This window comes from Pan paniscus, chromosome X (assembly GCF_029289425.2).
Source record: "Pan paniscus chromosome X, NHGRI_mPanPan1-v2.0_pri, whole genome shotgun sequence".
NCBI classification, from domain to species: domain Eukaryota; kingdom Metazoa; phylum Chordata; class Mammalia; order Primates; family Hominidae; genus Pan; species Pan paniscus.
In genome coordinates this window covers 14,603,640-14,620,959 of record NC_073272.2, presented here as the reverse complement: position 1 = coordinate 14,620,959, position 17,320 = coordinate 14,603,640, and the positions used below count along the sequence as shown (strand labels likewise).

At 42.0% G+C, this 17,320-nt stretch overlaps 1 protein-coding gene and 1 pseudogene across 2 annotated transcripts in view; both read right to left on the bottom strand.

Annotated features, from left to right (window-relative positions):
• Positions 1-8,899: 8,899 nt before the first annotated feature.
• Positions 8,900-10,480, bottom strand: LOC100972189 (proteasome subunit alpha type-6-like; annotated as a pseudogene).
• A 1,556-nt stretch (positions 10,481-12,036) lies between these two features.
• Positions 12,037-17,320, bottom strand: part of PRPS2 (phosphoribosyl pyrophosphate synthetase 2) — a 33,284-nt gene continuing 28,000 nt past the window's right edge. For both annotated transcript variants that reach the window (XM_008973900.3, XM_003805681.4), the window contains exons 5-7: positions 16,577-16,750; positions 15,454-15,613; positions 12,037-13,554 (exon numbers count right to left, since the gene is read on the bottom strand). In XM_008973900.3, the coding sequence (XP_008972148.1) occupies positions 13,462-13,554; positions 15,454-15,613; positions 16,577-16,750 (427 nt within the window). In that variant the 3' untranslated portion in view covers positions 12,037-13,461. The remainder of the gene's footprint in view (positions 13,555-15,453; positions 15,614-16,576; positions 16,751-17,320) is intronic.

Here is a 17,320-nt window from a genome sequence, read left to right as displayed (position 1 = left end):
AATGACTACTGGATAAATAACGAAATTAAGGCAGAAATAAATAAGTTATTTGAAACCAATGAGAACAAAGACACAACATACCAGAATCTCTGGGACACAGCAAACGCAGTGTTTAGAGGGAAAGTTATAGCACTAAATGCCCACAAAAGAAAGCAGGGAAAGATCTAAAATTGACACCCTAACATCACAATAAAAAGAACTAGAGAAGTGAGAGCAAACAAATTCAAAAGCTAGCAGAAGACAAGAGATAACTAAAATCAGAACAGAACTAAAGAAGATAGAGGCACGAAAAACCCTTCAAAAAATCAGTGAATCCAGGAGCTGGTTTTTTGAAAACATTAACAAAATAGATAGACCACTAGCCAGACTAATAAAGGAGAAAAGAGAGAAGAATCAAATAGACACAATACAAAATGATAAAGGGGTTATTACCACTGATCCCACAGAAATACAAACTATTATCAGAGAATACTAAAATCACCTCTACTCAAATAAACTAGAAAATCTACAAGAAATGGATAAATTCCTGGACACATACACCCTCCCAAGACTAAATCAGGAAAAAGTCAAATCCCTGAATAGATCAATAACAAGTTCTGAAATTGAGGCAGTAATTAATAGCCTACCAACCAAAACAAGCACAGGACCAGACGTATTCACAGCTGAATTCTACCAGAGGTACAAAGAGGAGCTGGTACCATTCCTTCTGAAACTATTCTAATCAATAAAAAAAGAGGAACTTCTTCCTAGCTCATTTTATGAGGCCAGCATCATCCTGATATCAAAACCTGGCAGAGGCACAATGAAGAAAGAAAATTTCAGGCCGATATCCCTGATGAACATCAATGAGAAAATCCTTAATAAAATATTGGCAAAGCAAATCCAGCAGCACATCAAAAACCTTATCCACCACAATCAAGTCGGCTTTATCTCTGGGCTGCAAGGCTGGTTCAACATACGCAAATCAATAAACATAATCTATCACATAAACAGAACCAATGACAAAAACCACATGATTATCTCAATAGATGCAGAAAAGGCCTTCAATAAAATTCAACACCCCTTCATACTAAAAACTCTCAATAAACTAGGTATTGATGGAACATATCTCAAAATAATAAGAGCTATTTATGACAAACCCACAGCCAATATCATATTGAATGGGCAAAAGCTGGAAGCACTCCCTTTGAAAACTGGCACAAGACAAGGATGCCCTCTCGCTCCACTCCTATTCAACACAGTATTGGAAGTTCTGGCCAGGGCAATCAGGCAAGAGAAAGAAATAGAGGGTATCCAAATAGGAAGAGAGGAAGTCATATTGTCTCTGTTTGCAGATGACATGATTGTATATTTAGAAGACCGCATCATCTCAGCCCAAAATCTCCTTAAGCTGATAAGCAACTTCAGCAAAGTCTCAGGATACAAAATCAATGTGCAAAAATCACAAGCATTCCTATACACCAATAACAGACAAACAGAGAGCCAAATCATGAGTGAACTCCCATTCACAATTGCTTCAAAGAGAATAAAATACCTGGGAATACAACTTACAAGGGATGTGAAGGGCCTCTTTAAGGAGAACTACAAACCACTGCTCAAGGACATAAGAGAGGACACAAACAAATGGAAGAACATTCCATGCTCATAGATAGGAAAAAACAATATCCTGAAAATGGCCGTATTTCCCAAAGTAATTTATAAATTCAATGCTTACCCATCAAGCTACCATTGACTTTCTTCTCAGAATTAGAAAAAAACTACTTTAAATTTCATATAGAACCAAAAATACAAACCATATAGCCAAGTCAATCCTAAGCAAAAAGAACAAAGCTGGAGGCATCACGCTAACTGACTTCAAACTATATTACAAGGCTACAGTAACCAAAACAGCATGGTACTGGTACCAAAACAGATATAAAGACCAATGGAACAGAACAGAGGCCTCAGAAATAATGCCACACATCTACAACCATCTGATCTTTGACAAACCTGACAAAAACAAGCAATGGGGAAAGGATTCTGTATATAATAAATGGTGTTGGGAAAACTGGCTAGCCATATGCAGAAAACTGAAACTGGACCCCTTCCCTACAACTTACACAAAAATGAACTCAGGATGGATTAAAGGCTTAACTGTAAGACCTAAAACCACAAAAATCCTAGAAGAAAACCTAGGCAATACCATTCAGGACACATGCATAGGCAAAGACTTCATGACTAAAACACCAAAAGCAATGGCAACAGAAGCCAAAATTGACAAATGATCTAATTAAACTAAAGAGCTTCTGCACAACAAAAGAAACTATCATCAGAATGAACAGGCAACCTACAGAATGGGAGAAAATTTTTGCAATCTGTCCATCTGACAAAGGGCTATTTTCCAGAATCTACAAGGAACTTAAACAAATTTACAAGAAAAAAAAATGCCATCAAAAAGTGAGTGAAGGATATGAACAGAGACTTCTCAAAAGAAGACATTTATGTGGCCAAGAAACATAGAAAGCTCATCATCACTGGTCATTAGAGAAATGCAAATAAAAACCACAATGAGATACCATTTCACACCAGTTAGAATGGTGATCATTAAAAAATCAGGAAACAACAGATGCTGGAGAGGATGTGGAGAAATAGGAATGCTTTTACACTGTTGGTGGGAGTGTAAATTAGTTCAACCATTGAGGAAGACAGCGTGGCAATTCCTCAAGGATCTAGAACCTGAAATACCATTTGACCCAGCCATCCCATTACTGGGTATATACCCAAAGGATTTTAAATCATTCTACTATAAAGACATATACACACATATGTTTATTGCAGTGCTATTCACAATAGGAAAGACTTGGAAACAATCCAAATGCCCATCAATGATAGACTGGATAAAGAAAATGTGGCACATATACACCATGGAATACTATGTAGCCACAGAAAAGGATGAGTTCATGTCCTTTGCAGGGACATGGATGACACTGGAAACCATCATTCTCAGCAAACTAACACAGGAACAGAAAACCAAACACCGCATGTTCTCACTCATAAGTGGGAGCTGAACAGTGAGAAAACATGGACACAGGGAGGGGAGCATCACACACCGGGGCCTGTCGGGGTGTGAGGGGCTAGGGGAGGGATAGCATTAGGAGAAATACCTAATGTAGATGACAAGTTGATGGGTGCAGCAAACCACCATGGCAGGTGTATACCTATGTAACAAACCTGCACGTTCTGCACATGTGTCCCAGAACTTAAAGTATATATATATATATATATGAGTTAAATTACCTTGGATATATTGATTCCTCTTCATTCTGGCTTCTCACAGCAGTATGAAAAATAACTGAAGGGCCAGGTAACCCAAGACCTGCATGGCTCATCAAAAGATCTGCTCTCTTGACTGGGCGAGGTGGCTCACATCCGTAATCCCAGCATTTTGGGAGGCCAAGACAGCAGATCATCTGTGGTCAGGAGTTTGACACCAACCTGGCCAATATGGTGAAACCCCATCTCTACAAAAATACAAAAAAAATTAGCTGGGTGTGGTGGTGGGCACCTGTAATCCCAGCTACTCTGGAGGCTAAGACAGGAGAATCACTTGAACCCGGGAAGCAGAGGTTGCAGTGAGCCAGATTGTGCCACTGCACTCCAGCCTGGGTGACAAGAGTGAGACTCCATCTAAAAAAAAAATAAATAAATAAATGCTCTCTTGAGGTCACTGTTAAAATCAGACTAAACTTCAATCATCTCCTTCAAGGTTACTGTTAGTATATTAATTTCTTCCTTTTTTTTTTAAATTGGAGACAGAGTCTCACTCTGTCATCCAGGCTGGAGTGCAGTGGCGCGATCTTGGCTCACTGCAACCTCCACCTCCTGGGCTCAAGCGATGCTACCCCCAAGCCCCCCAAGTAGCTGGGACCACAGGCCTGCACCACCATGCCTGGCTAATTTTTTTTTTTTTTTGAGACAGAGTCTCACTCTGTCGCCCATGCTGGAGTGCAGTGGCGCAGTCTCGGCTCACTGCAAGCTCTGCCTCCTGGGTTCACGCCATTCTCCTGCCTCAGCCTCCCGAGTAGCTGGGACTACAGGCGCCCGCCACCGCGCCAGGCTAATTTTTTGTATTTTTAGTAGAGACGGGGTTTCACCGTGTTAGCAGGATGGTCTTGATCTCCTGACCTTGTGATCTGTCTGCCTCAGCCTCCCAGACTGCTGTGATTACAGGCATCAGCCACCGCACCCGGCCTCCTGGCTAGTTTTTGTATTTTTTGTAGAGACAGGGTTTTGCCACGTTAGCCAGGCTGGTCTCAAACTCCTGAGCTCAAGCAATCCTCCTGCCTCGGCCTCCCAAAGTGCTGGGATTACAGGTATGAGCCATCACACCAGGCCTAGTATATTAATTTCTTGATTTAAAAAACCAAAATCCTTGTGACTTATTCTAAGGCTGAATTGTTCTTAGAGAAAATTGAGGGAATAATTTAGTGAAGGATTCAAAATCTTGTGTCCAGGTCATGGCAGATATAGGAATCAGTGCTTGTAGCCCTGCATAAAAAGGATAATGTGGCTGTGTGCCATGCCTCACACCTGTAATCCCAAGTGCTTTGGGAGACTAAGGCAGGAGGATCACTTGAGGCCAGGAGTTCAAGACCAACCTAGGCAACATAGCGAGACTCTGTCTCTACAAAAATATTTAAAAATTAGCCAAGCATGGTGCCGCACACACCATTGCACTCAAGCCTGGGCAACAGAGCAAGACATTTGTCTCTGAAAAAACAACAACAACAACAACAACAACAAAACAACAAAACAAAACAAAAAAACAAGGATAATGTGATTATTTTGGTGTAAACCTCATTTTGTACCAAAACGCTAGCATTGAATTTTTTAAAGTGAGGTATGATTGCCATTGTCTTATCCACTTTGTGCTAAAATGCTTTTTTAGTTGTGATTGGGCCAGGGGCCAGGATGAATCTCCTCTGTAACTCTGACCTGAGTCTTCAGGAAAGAAGATTGAGGAAGAAAGTCTTGGTTAAAATAAATCAGGTTGTCAAGCAGGGGTGATTTTGCCCCCAAGGAACATTGGCAAGGTCTGGAGACATCTTTTGGTTGTCACAAATGTGGGATGGGGGTTGCTATCGGCATTTAGTGGGTGGAGGCTAGGGATGCTGCTCCCCCAGGAAAGAATGAGCTAGCCCCAAATGGCAAGAGTGTTGAGGCTGAACAACCTTGAAACATGCTGGGAGGTGAAAGCAGGGAATCTGTCCCTGGGGAGTGTCTGGCCCCGGGGAAATGCTGGTGCTTGGGCTAGTTTGTTCAACCTCCCTCCCGTTTCTCCACCCCCAAGACCCTCCTCCAGTTCTTCACATCTGTCTCACCTTCCGCCTCCCCTGCCCCCATTCTGAAATGCCTCCATCGAGGACTTTGGGAAGTTTATTGCGGATAAAATTGGCTCTCAGGAAAATACAAGAGAAACATAAGAAACTAATAAATGTAGAAAAAAAAAAGCTCAACAGCAGAAGTATACCAGAATTGGCTTTGCAAACAATGGAGTATCTCGTAGGAGGATCTGGAAGAGATGGGGTCACATACTTTTTAAACAAGTGCACCTTTGTTCTTTTTGCATTTTAATGCTGAATATAGCTGTCTTTGTAGGCTCACAATATAAATGATTCCGATTTCCAATTTTTTTAAATACCAAAAGAATAGGAACACACCAACACAAATACTAAAAGAACAAAGCCTGATATACCAGAAAATCTGGGGAGGGGGATAAAGTGTTGGAATCACTGCTGAGAATTGAACCCAGCAGGCCACATTCCTAGCCTTTTCCTGGTCACCCCACTGTTTCACACACCCCAAATAAATGATCCTGCCTACAGCATGGTGCCATCATACTTCTGTGTTGCTGACATCAAATGATTGTGCATAAAACTACCTGTGTCACTGGGCGCGGTGGCTCATGCCTGTAATCCCAGCACTTTGGGAGGCTGAGGCAGGCGGATCACCTGAGGTTGGGAGTTCCAGACCAGCCTGACCAACATGGAGAAACCCTGTCTCTACTAAAAATACAAAATTAGCCGGGCGTGGTGGCACATGCCTGTAATCCCAGCTACTCAGGAGGCTGAGGCAGCAGACTTGCTTGAACCCGGGAGGCAGAGGTTGCGGTGAGCTGAGATCATGCCACTGCACTCCAGCCTGGGCAACAAGAGTGAAACTCCATCTCAAAAAAAACCCAACCAAACAAACAAACAAAAAACGACCTGTGTCAACTCTGAAGGCTAGATTTACATAAGCCTTATTCATGTATTTTATTTATCTCATACTTATATGACAGCCGCATCCTAACACTATGGTATACTAATAGGTGCTTCATAAGGGATTGCTGAGTGTATGAATGAATGAATGAATGAAACAATTTGCCTGTGGAAGGACTAAAAATATGAATTTTCCGTTTGACATATGTCTAAGCCAAGATGTTCACGAGTCAAAATACAGAGAAGCAAGTGGTATTTCTCCGATGTATTAAAGTTCCTAATTTATGTACATGTAATAAAACCTCTCCAAAACGGAAGGGTTGAAAGTGTGTTTATGGCTGCACCAATGCACATCAGTGGAGGATTATTGATTCTTCCAAAATAACTCTCGCGCCAACTGGTTTTCCCCAGAGTGCTTTTTAATTCATAGGACTTTTTCTGTGAATTTTGTATTGTTAAAAAAAAAAGTTATTCATCACATTCATTGAAGACACTAAGGAAGACTTCATTCAAGGGGGTCTTTGTGATAGGTTTAGGGACCACAGACTGCAATGGGGTCTTACAGTGGGGGAGAGAGATTAATCTCAGCTCTGACTCCAACAAGGACAAGTGGGGATTTGTAAGCAATGAGCAGGGTTGGGGGCAGTGGATGGAAAACCACTAAGGAAACATCACGGGTAGGAGGGATTCTTGCTAGATCAACTCAAATAGAATTCTTGCTAAAGGCAAGCCTGGGTGATAAGATATCGAGGGTGGTCAGATACCAAGGGCAGTTTTTTTGATAAACTGACTTCACAGGATTCTTGCTCAAACTAAATTCCACAATGACAGAGAGGGAAGCCCAAGACAGGTCTGGTCAAGGAGAGGATTCAGAGGAGCCTGACTGTTGTTAGGACAAGGAATGAGTCTTGGTCGGTGTTCAAGAAAGAATTGCTCTTTGAATGCTATGAATGCATCCAGGTGCAGAAATTAATGCGAGGTCAGATCACCATTGCTGTGGAGAGGGATCTCTGCCTATCTTTCTTTTGATTCTTGAGAAGACTGTTCCACAGCCTTGGTCCTAAATACAGGGTTTTCTGAGACTTAAAGGAATTTAGGGTTGCACCAGGCATGGTGGTGCACACCTGTAGTTCCAGCTACTTGGAGGCTGAGGCAGGAGGATTGCTTGATACTATGAGTTCAAGACCAGCCTGAGCAATATAGTGAGACCCTCTGTCTCAAAAAAAACAGGAAAGAGAGAGACAGAGAGAGAGAGAGGAAGGAAGGAAGGAAGGAAGGAAGGAAGGAAGGAAAGGAAGAAAAAGAAAAGAAATTTAGGGTCGCTCCTTGGTTCCTTGGGTGAGTAAATGTCAATGGCACATACTGAGCTTATCCTATGGTAAATGTACATCAAAATATGCCCAGAAATAATCATTAGGATGATTTTAAAGAGTGACGTGTTCAGTTTTAGTTCTTAAAATATGTCCATAATTCATGGTCAGTCTTAGCTTCCATACAAGAAAATACTAGATTTAGCACTCCTTGTGTAGGGAAAATCAGAGCATCATACGTTCTCAGACACAGATGGCCATGCCCTCACAAATGTTAAGAATCTCTCAATGTGCGGAAGGACAACGTACATCAGGTAACCTTCAGAGCACTCTGCCTTCTGCCTGGACTGTTCCCTGGGGTCTCTGAAGACCACTTATGGTGTTAAAGGTAGCTGTGCCAAAGGACTGGCAATCAAGCCAGGCTTGAAGGTGTTTTCTAAAGGTGCCCCTGCTTTTTCTCTCTGATTTTGTGACTACAGCTCTTGAGCTTCTATAGTTAATTGAACAGATTTTAAAAGACCTGTGATACCACAGGTGCCCTGCACATTGTTGGGCTCATCATATAGCCTGCTTTTTTGTTTTTGCAACCAGCACAAGATCAAAGCCATGCTCGTGGGATTCCTTACCAAGGTAGTGCCGGGGATGCAGAACTATCCACCTTAGAAGAGGGAACGGGAGACTAAACGTCCTGGTTTGCCCAGGACTGAGGGGTTTCCTAAGATATAGGTCTTTCAGGGCTAAATCGAGAAAAGTCCCACGCAAACCAAGACAAGTTGGTCACCCTATTGAGAGCAACCATCTGTGCCTTCAGTTAGAACTATTCCAACTACATCTAGCATAAATGGCATTGCCTATTAAAACTGCTGAGGACTTCTGCAATCATCTTTCCTCTAATTTTTGCAGAAAGATGCTCATACCCAGAGTGGTGTACACATTTTTCCCAAGGTCACCCAGCTTGCTAGCAGCATATCAGGAACCAGAATCTAGATCGCCACACTTCCAATTTAGGGCATTTTCCACTGCATTATGTTTTTCACTTTCCTATTCTCTTTTTTTATCACTCTCTTAAAATGTAAAATTCATTCAGCCAGGTTTTCTTTTGGCCACAGAACTCAGCTGTTAGGATAGTGAAGACTGTTCTTCCCATTTATATTGGGCACCACTTTTGGTTGTATTTATGATGGGATGGATGGTGAATGAGGGCTACAATGAAATCAGGTTGTTGTAAATGACCTCAATTGATTACCATCTCTATAATCACATGACATTCATTCCTACCTGTTGTTTCTACAGCCCACTGGAAGTATTGTTGTTGTTTTTAAGAGACGGGGTTTCTCTATGTTGCCCAGGCCAGTCTCAAATTCCTGGGCTCAAGCAATCCTACTGCCTCAGCCTTCTGTGTAGCTGGGATTACAAGAATGCACCACGGCACTCAGCTGAAAGTTGTTGTTGTTGTTGTTGTTTGAGACAGTCTTGCTCTGTTGCCCAGGCTGGAGTGCAGTGGTGTGATCATGGCTCACTGCAACCTCCGCCTCCCAGGTTCAAGTGATTCTCATGCCTCAGCCTCCAAGTGGCTGGGATTACAGGCATGCGCCACCATGCCTGACTAATTTTTGTATTTTTTAGCAGAGATGGGGTTTCACTATGTTGGCCAGGCTGGTCTCGAACTCCTGATCTCAGGTGATGCACCTGCCTTGGCCTCCTAAAATGCTGAGATACCAAAAGCATTGTTTTTATTTATAGAGTCCTAATCAATTCAGTAGTAGCAGGAGTGGGAGAGGCTCCTTTTTCAATCCAGGGACCTCCATAATGTTGGTTTTTTTGTTACCAAACACACAGGTAAGTGGCATCATGGATTTGGTAAACTAACAACAATGTGAGTGCATCAATCTCTGCTTCTGTAAGAATCCCGACTTTAGGATTTTCAACTGTCACTACTCCAACTTCTATTTCTGAAGGTTTGAAATCAATTGATAGAACAGTAGACAGGCATGTAATTGCAGTTTCCACTGTCTGTTCAAATGTCCAATCAAATTTCTTTTTCACTTTTTTTTTTTTTTTTCTCTGAGACAGAGTCTCGCTCTGTCGCCCAGGCTGGAGTGCAGTGGCGGGATCTCGGCTCACTGCAGGCTCCGCCCCCCGGGTTCACGCCATTCTCCTGCCTCAGCCTCCAGAGTAGTTGGGACTACAGGCGCCCGCCACCTCGCCCGGCTAATTTTTTGTACTTTTAGTAGAGACTGGGTTTCACCGTGTTAGCCAGGATGGTCTCGATCTCCTGACCTCGTGATCCACCCGCCTCGGCCTCCCAAAGTGCTGGGATTACAGGCGTGAGCCACCGCACCCGGCCCACTTTTTTTTTCAAGGAAGCTGGTTAACTCAGTTTGTTTAACTCCTGCTGCAGTGGCTTTAAATCACAGCAGTAACCTGCAGGATCATACTTTCACACCTGAGGGCCTTGTTCTTCATCTATACCAATGAAAATCATACAACAACCAAGAGACCTCATTGTAGCATTCTGAGTAGTATCAGCAATTCTACACAGAATGTCCACAGGAATCTCATAGCCGTACTTGTATTTCCAGTTAGCTGCCCCATAGCGTGCCCTCTGTACCTCTGTCATTCCGGTCATCACAGTGACAGCCAATGTTTTCAGTTATTTTGAGTAAGTGAGTCACTGTGCTGGAATCCGATAATTTGTCAAGCATTTCTTCTGTATGATAATTACAGCAGTCTTTTCCTCTGACAAATACTGATGTAAGGCCACCCAGGTTAATAGCCTTAAAAGCATATGCATATTCTACTTGGTAGTGCTGGCCCTCGGGTGAAAAAAATGTTAATGTGGTGGGCAAAACCAGCGCTGGAACCACGGGACATGCTGGTAGAACCACTACTTTCAGCATAATCAAGTTTTTTTTTTTTTTTTTAACATGCAACTATTTGTCACCTCAATGCTACCCTTCACTGAGGCAGTCACATGCCAAGGCAATGTAGCCCTTCTAAAATGGCAGGAGGGCAGTGTGTTCCCCTCTAGGATTAACACCTAGAAAATGCATGAAAATCTTGCCTCTTCATACCTGACATTCTTTCTAGGGGAGTTTCAGGAGGCTCACTCTAAAAACTGAAGTTAATGTACAAACCAAGCAATTCTAAACACTTTACACATAACGTCTCATTTATTATCCCCATCTCACATGTAAGGAAACTGAGGCATAGGGGTTAAGCAACCAGCCCAAGGTCGTTGTTGCTGTTGGTTTTTAAACTCCGGTAAGTGGTGAACTCTGTGTTCCTGGGCATTATGCTTTCAGAATAGGAAACAGAGCTCAAAGACTGAAATAAAGGAAACCACCCAGGATGTGATCTTGGAAAGCAGGGGCAGAAAAAAGGTGGAGGGATGTGTTCCTGGGGCATAGGGAGATAAATCAGGAAGATAAATATTGGTAATGAGAAGGAGGAGCCCTGTTGATTTCACGCAATTTAGATACAGGATAGCTGAGTATGTTTCAGCCCCTAACTCCCATCTTCCCTGGGACATCCTTGCTCAAACACATCATGTACCAAACACCCTCTGCTGTCCTGTATCAGTCCACATTGGAACACACCATAGGGTTCTGGAAAATTCCGACGTGAACCGTCTAATGGTGATCACCGAGCCCTTCCTGGTATCCCCAGCGTGATTCCAACCTCTGCACGCCTTAGTACTCCATCTTTCCCTTCACTACTTCCCTGTCCCCTGTAGTTCAGCTAGGGGATTAGATAGGACATGCCATAGGAAATGAAACGTCTCTGAAGAGGTGTGGCAGCATTATTAAGTGCAATTGTAAAGCTGATGAAGTGTCTTTGGCTTTCACTTCTCCTTCACTTCCCTCCTTTCTAGTACATTCTATCATGTTCTCTCACACTGTGATCACCTTTTTTCTTAGATGGACCTGGATGTAATTCTTCATATTTCACTGTGACTTCAAGACAACATGTTGCCATTCTTAGTGTTACACATACTTTACAGCTGAGCTTCACCAGGGGAACGTAATTATGACTTGACTTTGCGCTCACGAGAGTAGTTTTAAGTATCACTGAACAGGCTGTTCTATGGGGACAGGAATCCTTCTCGGTGCTTCTGAAATCAATGAATATGAACAAGTTTTATGCAGCCTACATTTAAGTTTGGTTTGCTCCAATAGATGGATATTGAACATCACTACTCTGATGCGTGAACACACTGTACCATCTTTAATTTTATAGGAAACATGTGGAATTAACAACGTGGACACCTTATGTGGCACAGCTGTTATGCTTTGAGGAAAGGAGATTGCTGGTAAGTTCTTCGGGAAGAAACACCTTCAAAATGGAAAACAGCTGACATCAATTAACTTCTGGCTTTTCTGTAATTTTGTATGCTGGCCTATAATCGTAAAGTAGCAAACATTTTCAGGTACTGCAACACATCACTCCGTCAAAACATATTACTCCACAATGATACATACAAACTATGAAAGCAGTCAGAATGATTTTATTGAAATGTTTTAATACAGTGTTAGAGGATCTTAAAATCTTATATTTTAAACCAATACAAGCACTGCAAATGATATACTCCTGAATCTAGTTGATGTAGTATCTAAAAAGAAAAGTGATCATATGAATATCTATAAGTTGACTAATGTAATTTAAGTTGGAGGCTAAACAACTTTGGTATATTCATATTTCTCTGGCTCCTGTTTTTGGCCAGATAAATGCCAGGTCCACCCCCATTCAGTAGAATTGGACAGGACCAACGTATTTGGTGGTCTCACTTAAGTTTCCATGCCAGGAGCAGCAAGAAATGTACAAATGTTGGGATTAAGCTGCTCCCAAGACAGTCTTCATCACCTTTGTGAACTGGAAACACCAAATAGTCAAGGTCTGAATTTCCATTGTGTGTGGCTAAGTCCAGTCGCATTGGTTCATAAATGTATTCTGAAGGATTTTAAAATACAAAGGTGGGGCTAAATAATGATAGAAACCATCAGTTCTTAATTCAGAGAATGACAATGCAGGTTCCTATATCCTTTTTAAAAATCTGAGATCATTATTTTAAAACTAGCTCTATACATTCTTAGGCTTTAAATTTAATCTTAGCTGAAATGATTACCTTTAAGTCAGTTGGCTTTAGGCCTTGGCGATTGCTCAATATAATTTTGGAATTTTAGGATGCAGCATTTCAGGTAAGTGACAGTTATGTTTTAGAAGAGGTAATTTTAAAAATGATCCAGAAATACACTGCTCTGATATGTCTAATATATACTCCCCAAAATGTGTCAGTGTCCATATTAAGCTAAATAAAATTTGGTCCAAATTAAGCACAATAACCAAGATGGTTTATCTGAAACTGAGTTATTCAAAAAAAAGAAAAAAAAAAGAAAAATTCAAAATCCATGGTATTATAATTATAAATTTTCCAAGGTTCACTCCAAAGTAAAAGGATAATTAATTCTATACAGGGTTTTACCCAAATGTCCATAGGCATTACCAGTATATATTTACACAGAAGGCTTTAATCTGAAGTCACCTTTGGCAACCTCGAAATATATAAACTATGACTTCCACAATGAAATTATATACTTGAAAGTTGTCGCCTCAAATTACTGAAAGAACAAAGGAAGAGATCACCTGTACCTGTTAAAAGTCAAAATGACAAAAACGTTTCTCATTTAAGACAGTTCACTTAAAGACCAAATAACCACCACCATTTCCCCAAAAACTGGAAAGAAATGATCTTGAGCGTTAGAAGGGGAAACAATAAATCTTAGCATATACAAAGATCTGATGCTTTTGCCAGTGATTAACCTATCATTGCTGAATACCTACAGCTAAAAATCCAGAAAACAAAAACAAGTCAGAAGTCAGAGTAGGCTTGCTGGACACTTCCCATTCTGGATTTATAGCGGGACATGGCTGAACAGGTAGGACACGGATTCCCCATTGTGTGTCCTTCGGATTGCTTCGGCCAAGATCATGGAAATGTCAATGACCTAAATGCCAATGAGAAAAACAAAGAGAGAAGGGAAGCAGGACATCTTAGTTAGAGTTCTTTAAAAATTGAAAAGCTGGAAAGCTGAGAAACAATTTCTGCAGCATACATGATGTGTTGCTATCAAAACTTCCCACACTTTTGAGAGGACAGACAGCTTTGGGGTATGTCTTCAAATTACAACCCGTTGAACCAGACCCATATGGGATCCTGGAAGGGAGATTTTCAATGCAGAGACAGAAGGCTTTTCAGGGATACTGTTAACCAGAGACATCCTTTTCCAGGGGCATTTGTTGTTTTAAATTAACTTTAATCATTATACGGAAGGTTTTTCTTTCTGTTTCTGAAAAGGCGGTGACTGCGTCATTTAAGAGCACAACTGTGATCATCTAACTCAGGGGTCAGCAAACTATAGAGGACCAAATAGTTAACATATTTGACTTTGGAAGCCAGAGAGTCTCTGTCACAAATACTCAACTTACCCATTGTAGCGTGAAAGCAGCCACGGGCAATACATATATGAATGGACGTGGCTGTGCTCTGATAAAAATTTGCAGAAACAGATGACAGGCTGGATTTCACTTGCGAGCCATAGTGTGCCGACTCCCATCCTAAACTACTGCTAATCAGGCATGAAAATATATGACATCGCTATTCTGACCATTTCCAGACTTACTGCTTTGTGTCAAGCAAATTGCTTTTCTCTCTGAGGAATCAGAAATCATGAAGCAGATCACTGTGATGCACCTTCATGCTACGCTGATGGGAGCTGAGGCTTTGGAGCAATGAAATGACTTGCCAAGGTTCACAGCGACATAGAGGCAAAATGGGCCTCAAACCCTTTTGACTTATTTCAGGCCAATTGCTATCTATATGATTACCAGCTCTCTGCTGGCCCGTCGGCATCCAATCAGCAGGGATGGGAAGGAGCAAAGCTCTGAAGATCCTCAGCTCAGCCTGCTGCTCCCACCCCCATTTTTTCACTGTGTGAGTGTGTATGTATCTATCTATGTATCTATCTATTTATCTATCTTGCTAAGATCAAGTATAGTGTCTGTTCTTATCAGTTGAAAATTTACATATATAACATCAAATTTGCCATTTTAACCATTTTTAAGTATATAATTTATTGGCATTAATTACATTCCTAATGTGTGAAACTATCACCATTATTTATTTCCAAACTGTTTTCATCATCCCAAACAAAAACTATATAGTCATTAAATGATAGATAACGCCCCACTGCCCCCCGACCCCCAGACCCTGATAGCCACCATTCTACTTTGTCTCTATGAATTTTCCAATCTCAGGTACCTCCTAGAAGCGGAAACACAATATTCCTCCTTTTGCATCTGGCTTTTTTCACTTAGCACGATGTTTTCAAGGTTCATCCATGCTGTAGCATGTGTCAGGATTTCTTTCCCTTTAAAGGCTGAATAATATTCCATCGTAGCGATAGACCACACTTTGGCCATCTGTTTGTCCGTTGATGGCCATTGGGTGGTTCTACCTTTTGGTTATTGTGAATAGTGCTGCTATGAACATGTCTGTACAAGTTTCTGTTTGAATATGTTTCCAAATTTGGGGGGCATATACCTAGGGGTGGAATTATTGGATCATATGATAATTCTAAGTTTAGCTTTAGCACAACCCGTTTCTGACTGTTTTTCTATTGTGATTTTCTTCACTCTCTATTTCTAAATAGCGAACGTTGACCTCTGCTGGTCCTGGCCTTTTTCAGGGATCTAATATGATTTATATCCTGCCGTCATGAGAAGCTGCCGCCTCTGCCAAGCATGTGCCTTAGCAAGGAGCCACACACACAAAAGACATGATGCTATTTTTAAGGATCTAAAGTAGGTGCCTGGCTGCTTGGCTGCCTTTGGTGTATAGACAGTACCTGAATCTTGGTGCAGTGTTTCATTTTGTCCTCTTGTGGAATTGTGTTTGTGACGACAACAGCCTCAAAGGCGGCATTATTTATTCTGGAAATAGCTGGTCCAGAGAAGATCCCATGGGTAAGGATAGCATACACTTTGGTAGCTCCAGCTGACAGCAGCCTGTAGAACAGCAGAAGATAAAAATTAAGGGTATGCAAATATTCTTGGAATACTCTCCCCTGGTATGAATGGTAAAAGCAAAAAGTGTGCTCCGTAAAAGAAAAATGCAACAAATTTCACTCACATTTATTAACCTAAGATAGGATCACTCAAGCATGAGCAAAACACTTTGTATTCCATTAAATCGGGGACTATCAACCTTGGCACTTGAGCCACGATAATTCTTTGTCACGGGGGCTGTCCTACGCATTATGGGAAAATTCAACAGCATCCCTGGCCTCTACCCACTAACGACAACCCACCCCTCAGCCGTGACAACAAAAAATGTCTCTAGACATTGCCACATGTCTCCCAGGGAGCAAAATCACTCCTGGTTGAGAACCACCTGTTTAAACCAATATAGCCAAACATCATTGTTTTGATGTGTAATCAACATAAAAACATATATGTAAATGAGATATATATTCATTGTTTCATATTAAGTCTCCAAAACCTAGTGGCCTTTTTATACTCTCAGCACATCTCAAGTCAGACTGGCCAAATTCCAAGAGCTCCACGGCCACGTGTGGCTGGGTGGGGGCTTCCATACTGGGCAGCAGCTCTACAAATCCTCCAGACACCCATGTGGCTGAGAAGGCTGGCACGAAAGCCAAATGGAAGGAAGCTAGGGCCTGAAGAAGCCCGAAAAACCATCTTTCCTGTCGTGCTCAGTGCAAAGGGAAGCACCTTCTTTGACCTTTTTTCAGGTACACTACAAGCTCACCCTGGAAAACAAAAAGGCCCGTGCTTTCTTTTCTACCAGAGAAAGAAGTATAAAGATAAAAGGGCCTAGAATCTCCTTTGGTCTAAAACTCCACTGCCAAGACCGGCAATAATCAGGAAAAAAGAGCCCAATTTCTAAAAGCTGATGTGTTTCCCTTTCCTAGTGAGAAGTCCTAACGCTTTCCCCACCGCCCTGCGTACTTGTCCGCAGCATGGCAGATGGTGCCGCAAGTGTCAGCCATGTCATCCACGAGGATGGCCACACGGTCCTTCACGTCGCCCACCAGGACCATCCGGTCCACTTCATTCGCCTTCTTCCTCTCTTTGTGGATCAAAGCAAATTCCACATTCAACCTGTCTGCAATTGATGTAACCCTGGCAAAGGCACAAATGAACATGTTCATACAGTCAACTAGAGATCTCTTCTTTAAAGTTGTATTTTAGGAATGTAGCAGGCAACCACACCCGAGATGATGCAAGAATCAGGCCTCTCTTGATCAGCCCAGGCATGGTCTGGGGCAGGCACTTAGCAATCCACAGGGAGAAATGTGCTAATGGCGGACCTTGCAATTGGGGCAGCTAGGAATGACCGTCAGGGCACCCCGGCCACTGGATAAAACTACTGGATAAGAATTTGATATTCAGTTTGTTAGTATTTGTGGGTAGCATTTTAAAACCATGACAGGTACAACTTAAAGTAAGTTATTTACGAACTACTATTTGCCCAGTTTGTGGCACAGATAGTGGGGACAAAAGTCCTGGTTAATACAGCCATCTAATATGTAGGCTAGTCAGGATGGGCTTCATTGCATTCAAGGTGTAAGGAGACTTTAAACTGTGAGTCCAGCTCCTCTGTTCATCTAAGGCAAATGCTCAGACATCAGTGGTGCCAGGCATGGCATCGTGCCTGTAGTCCCAGCTACTCAGGAGTCTCAGGTAGAAGGA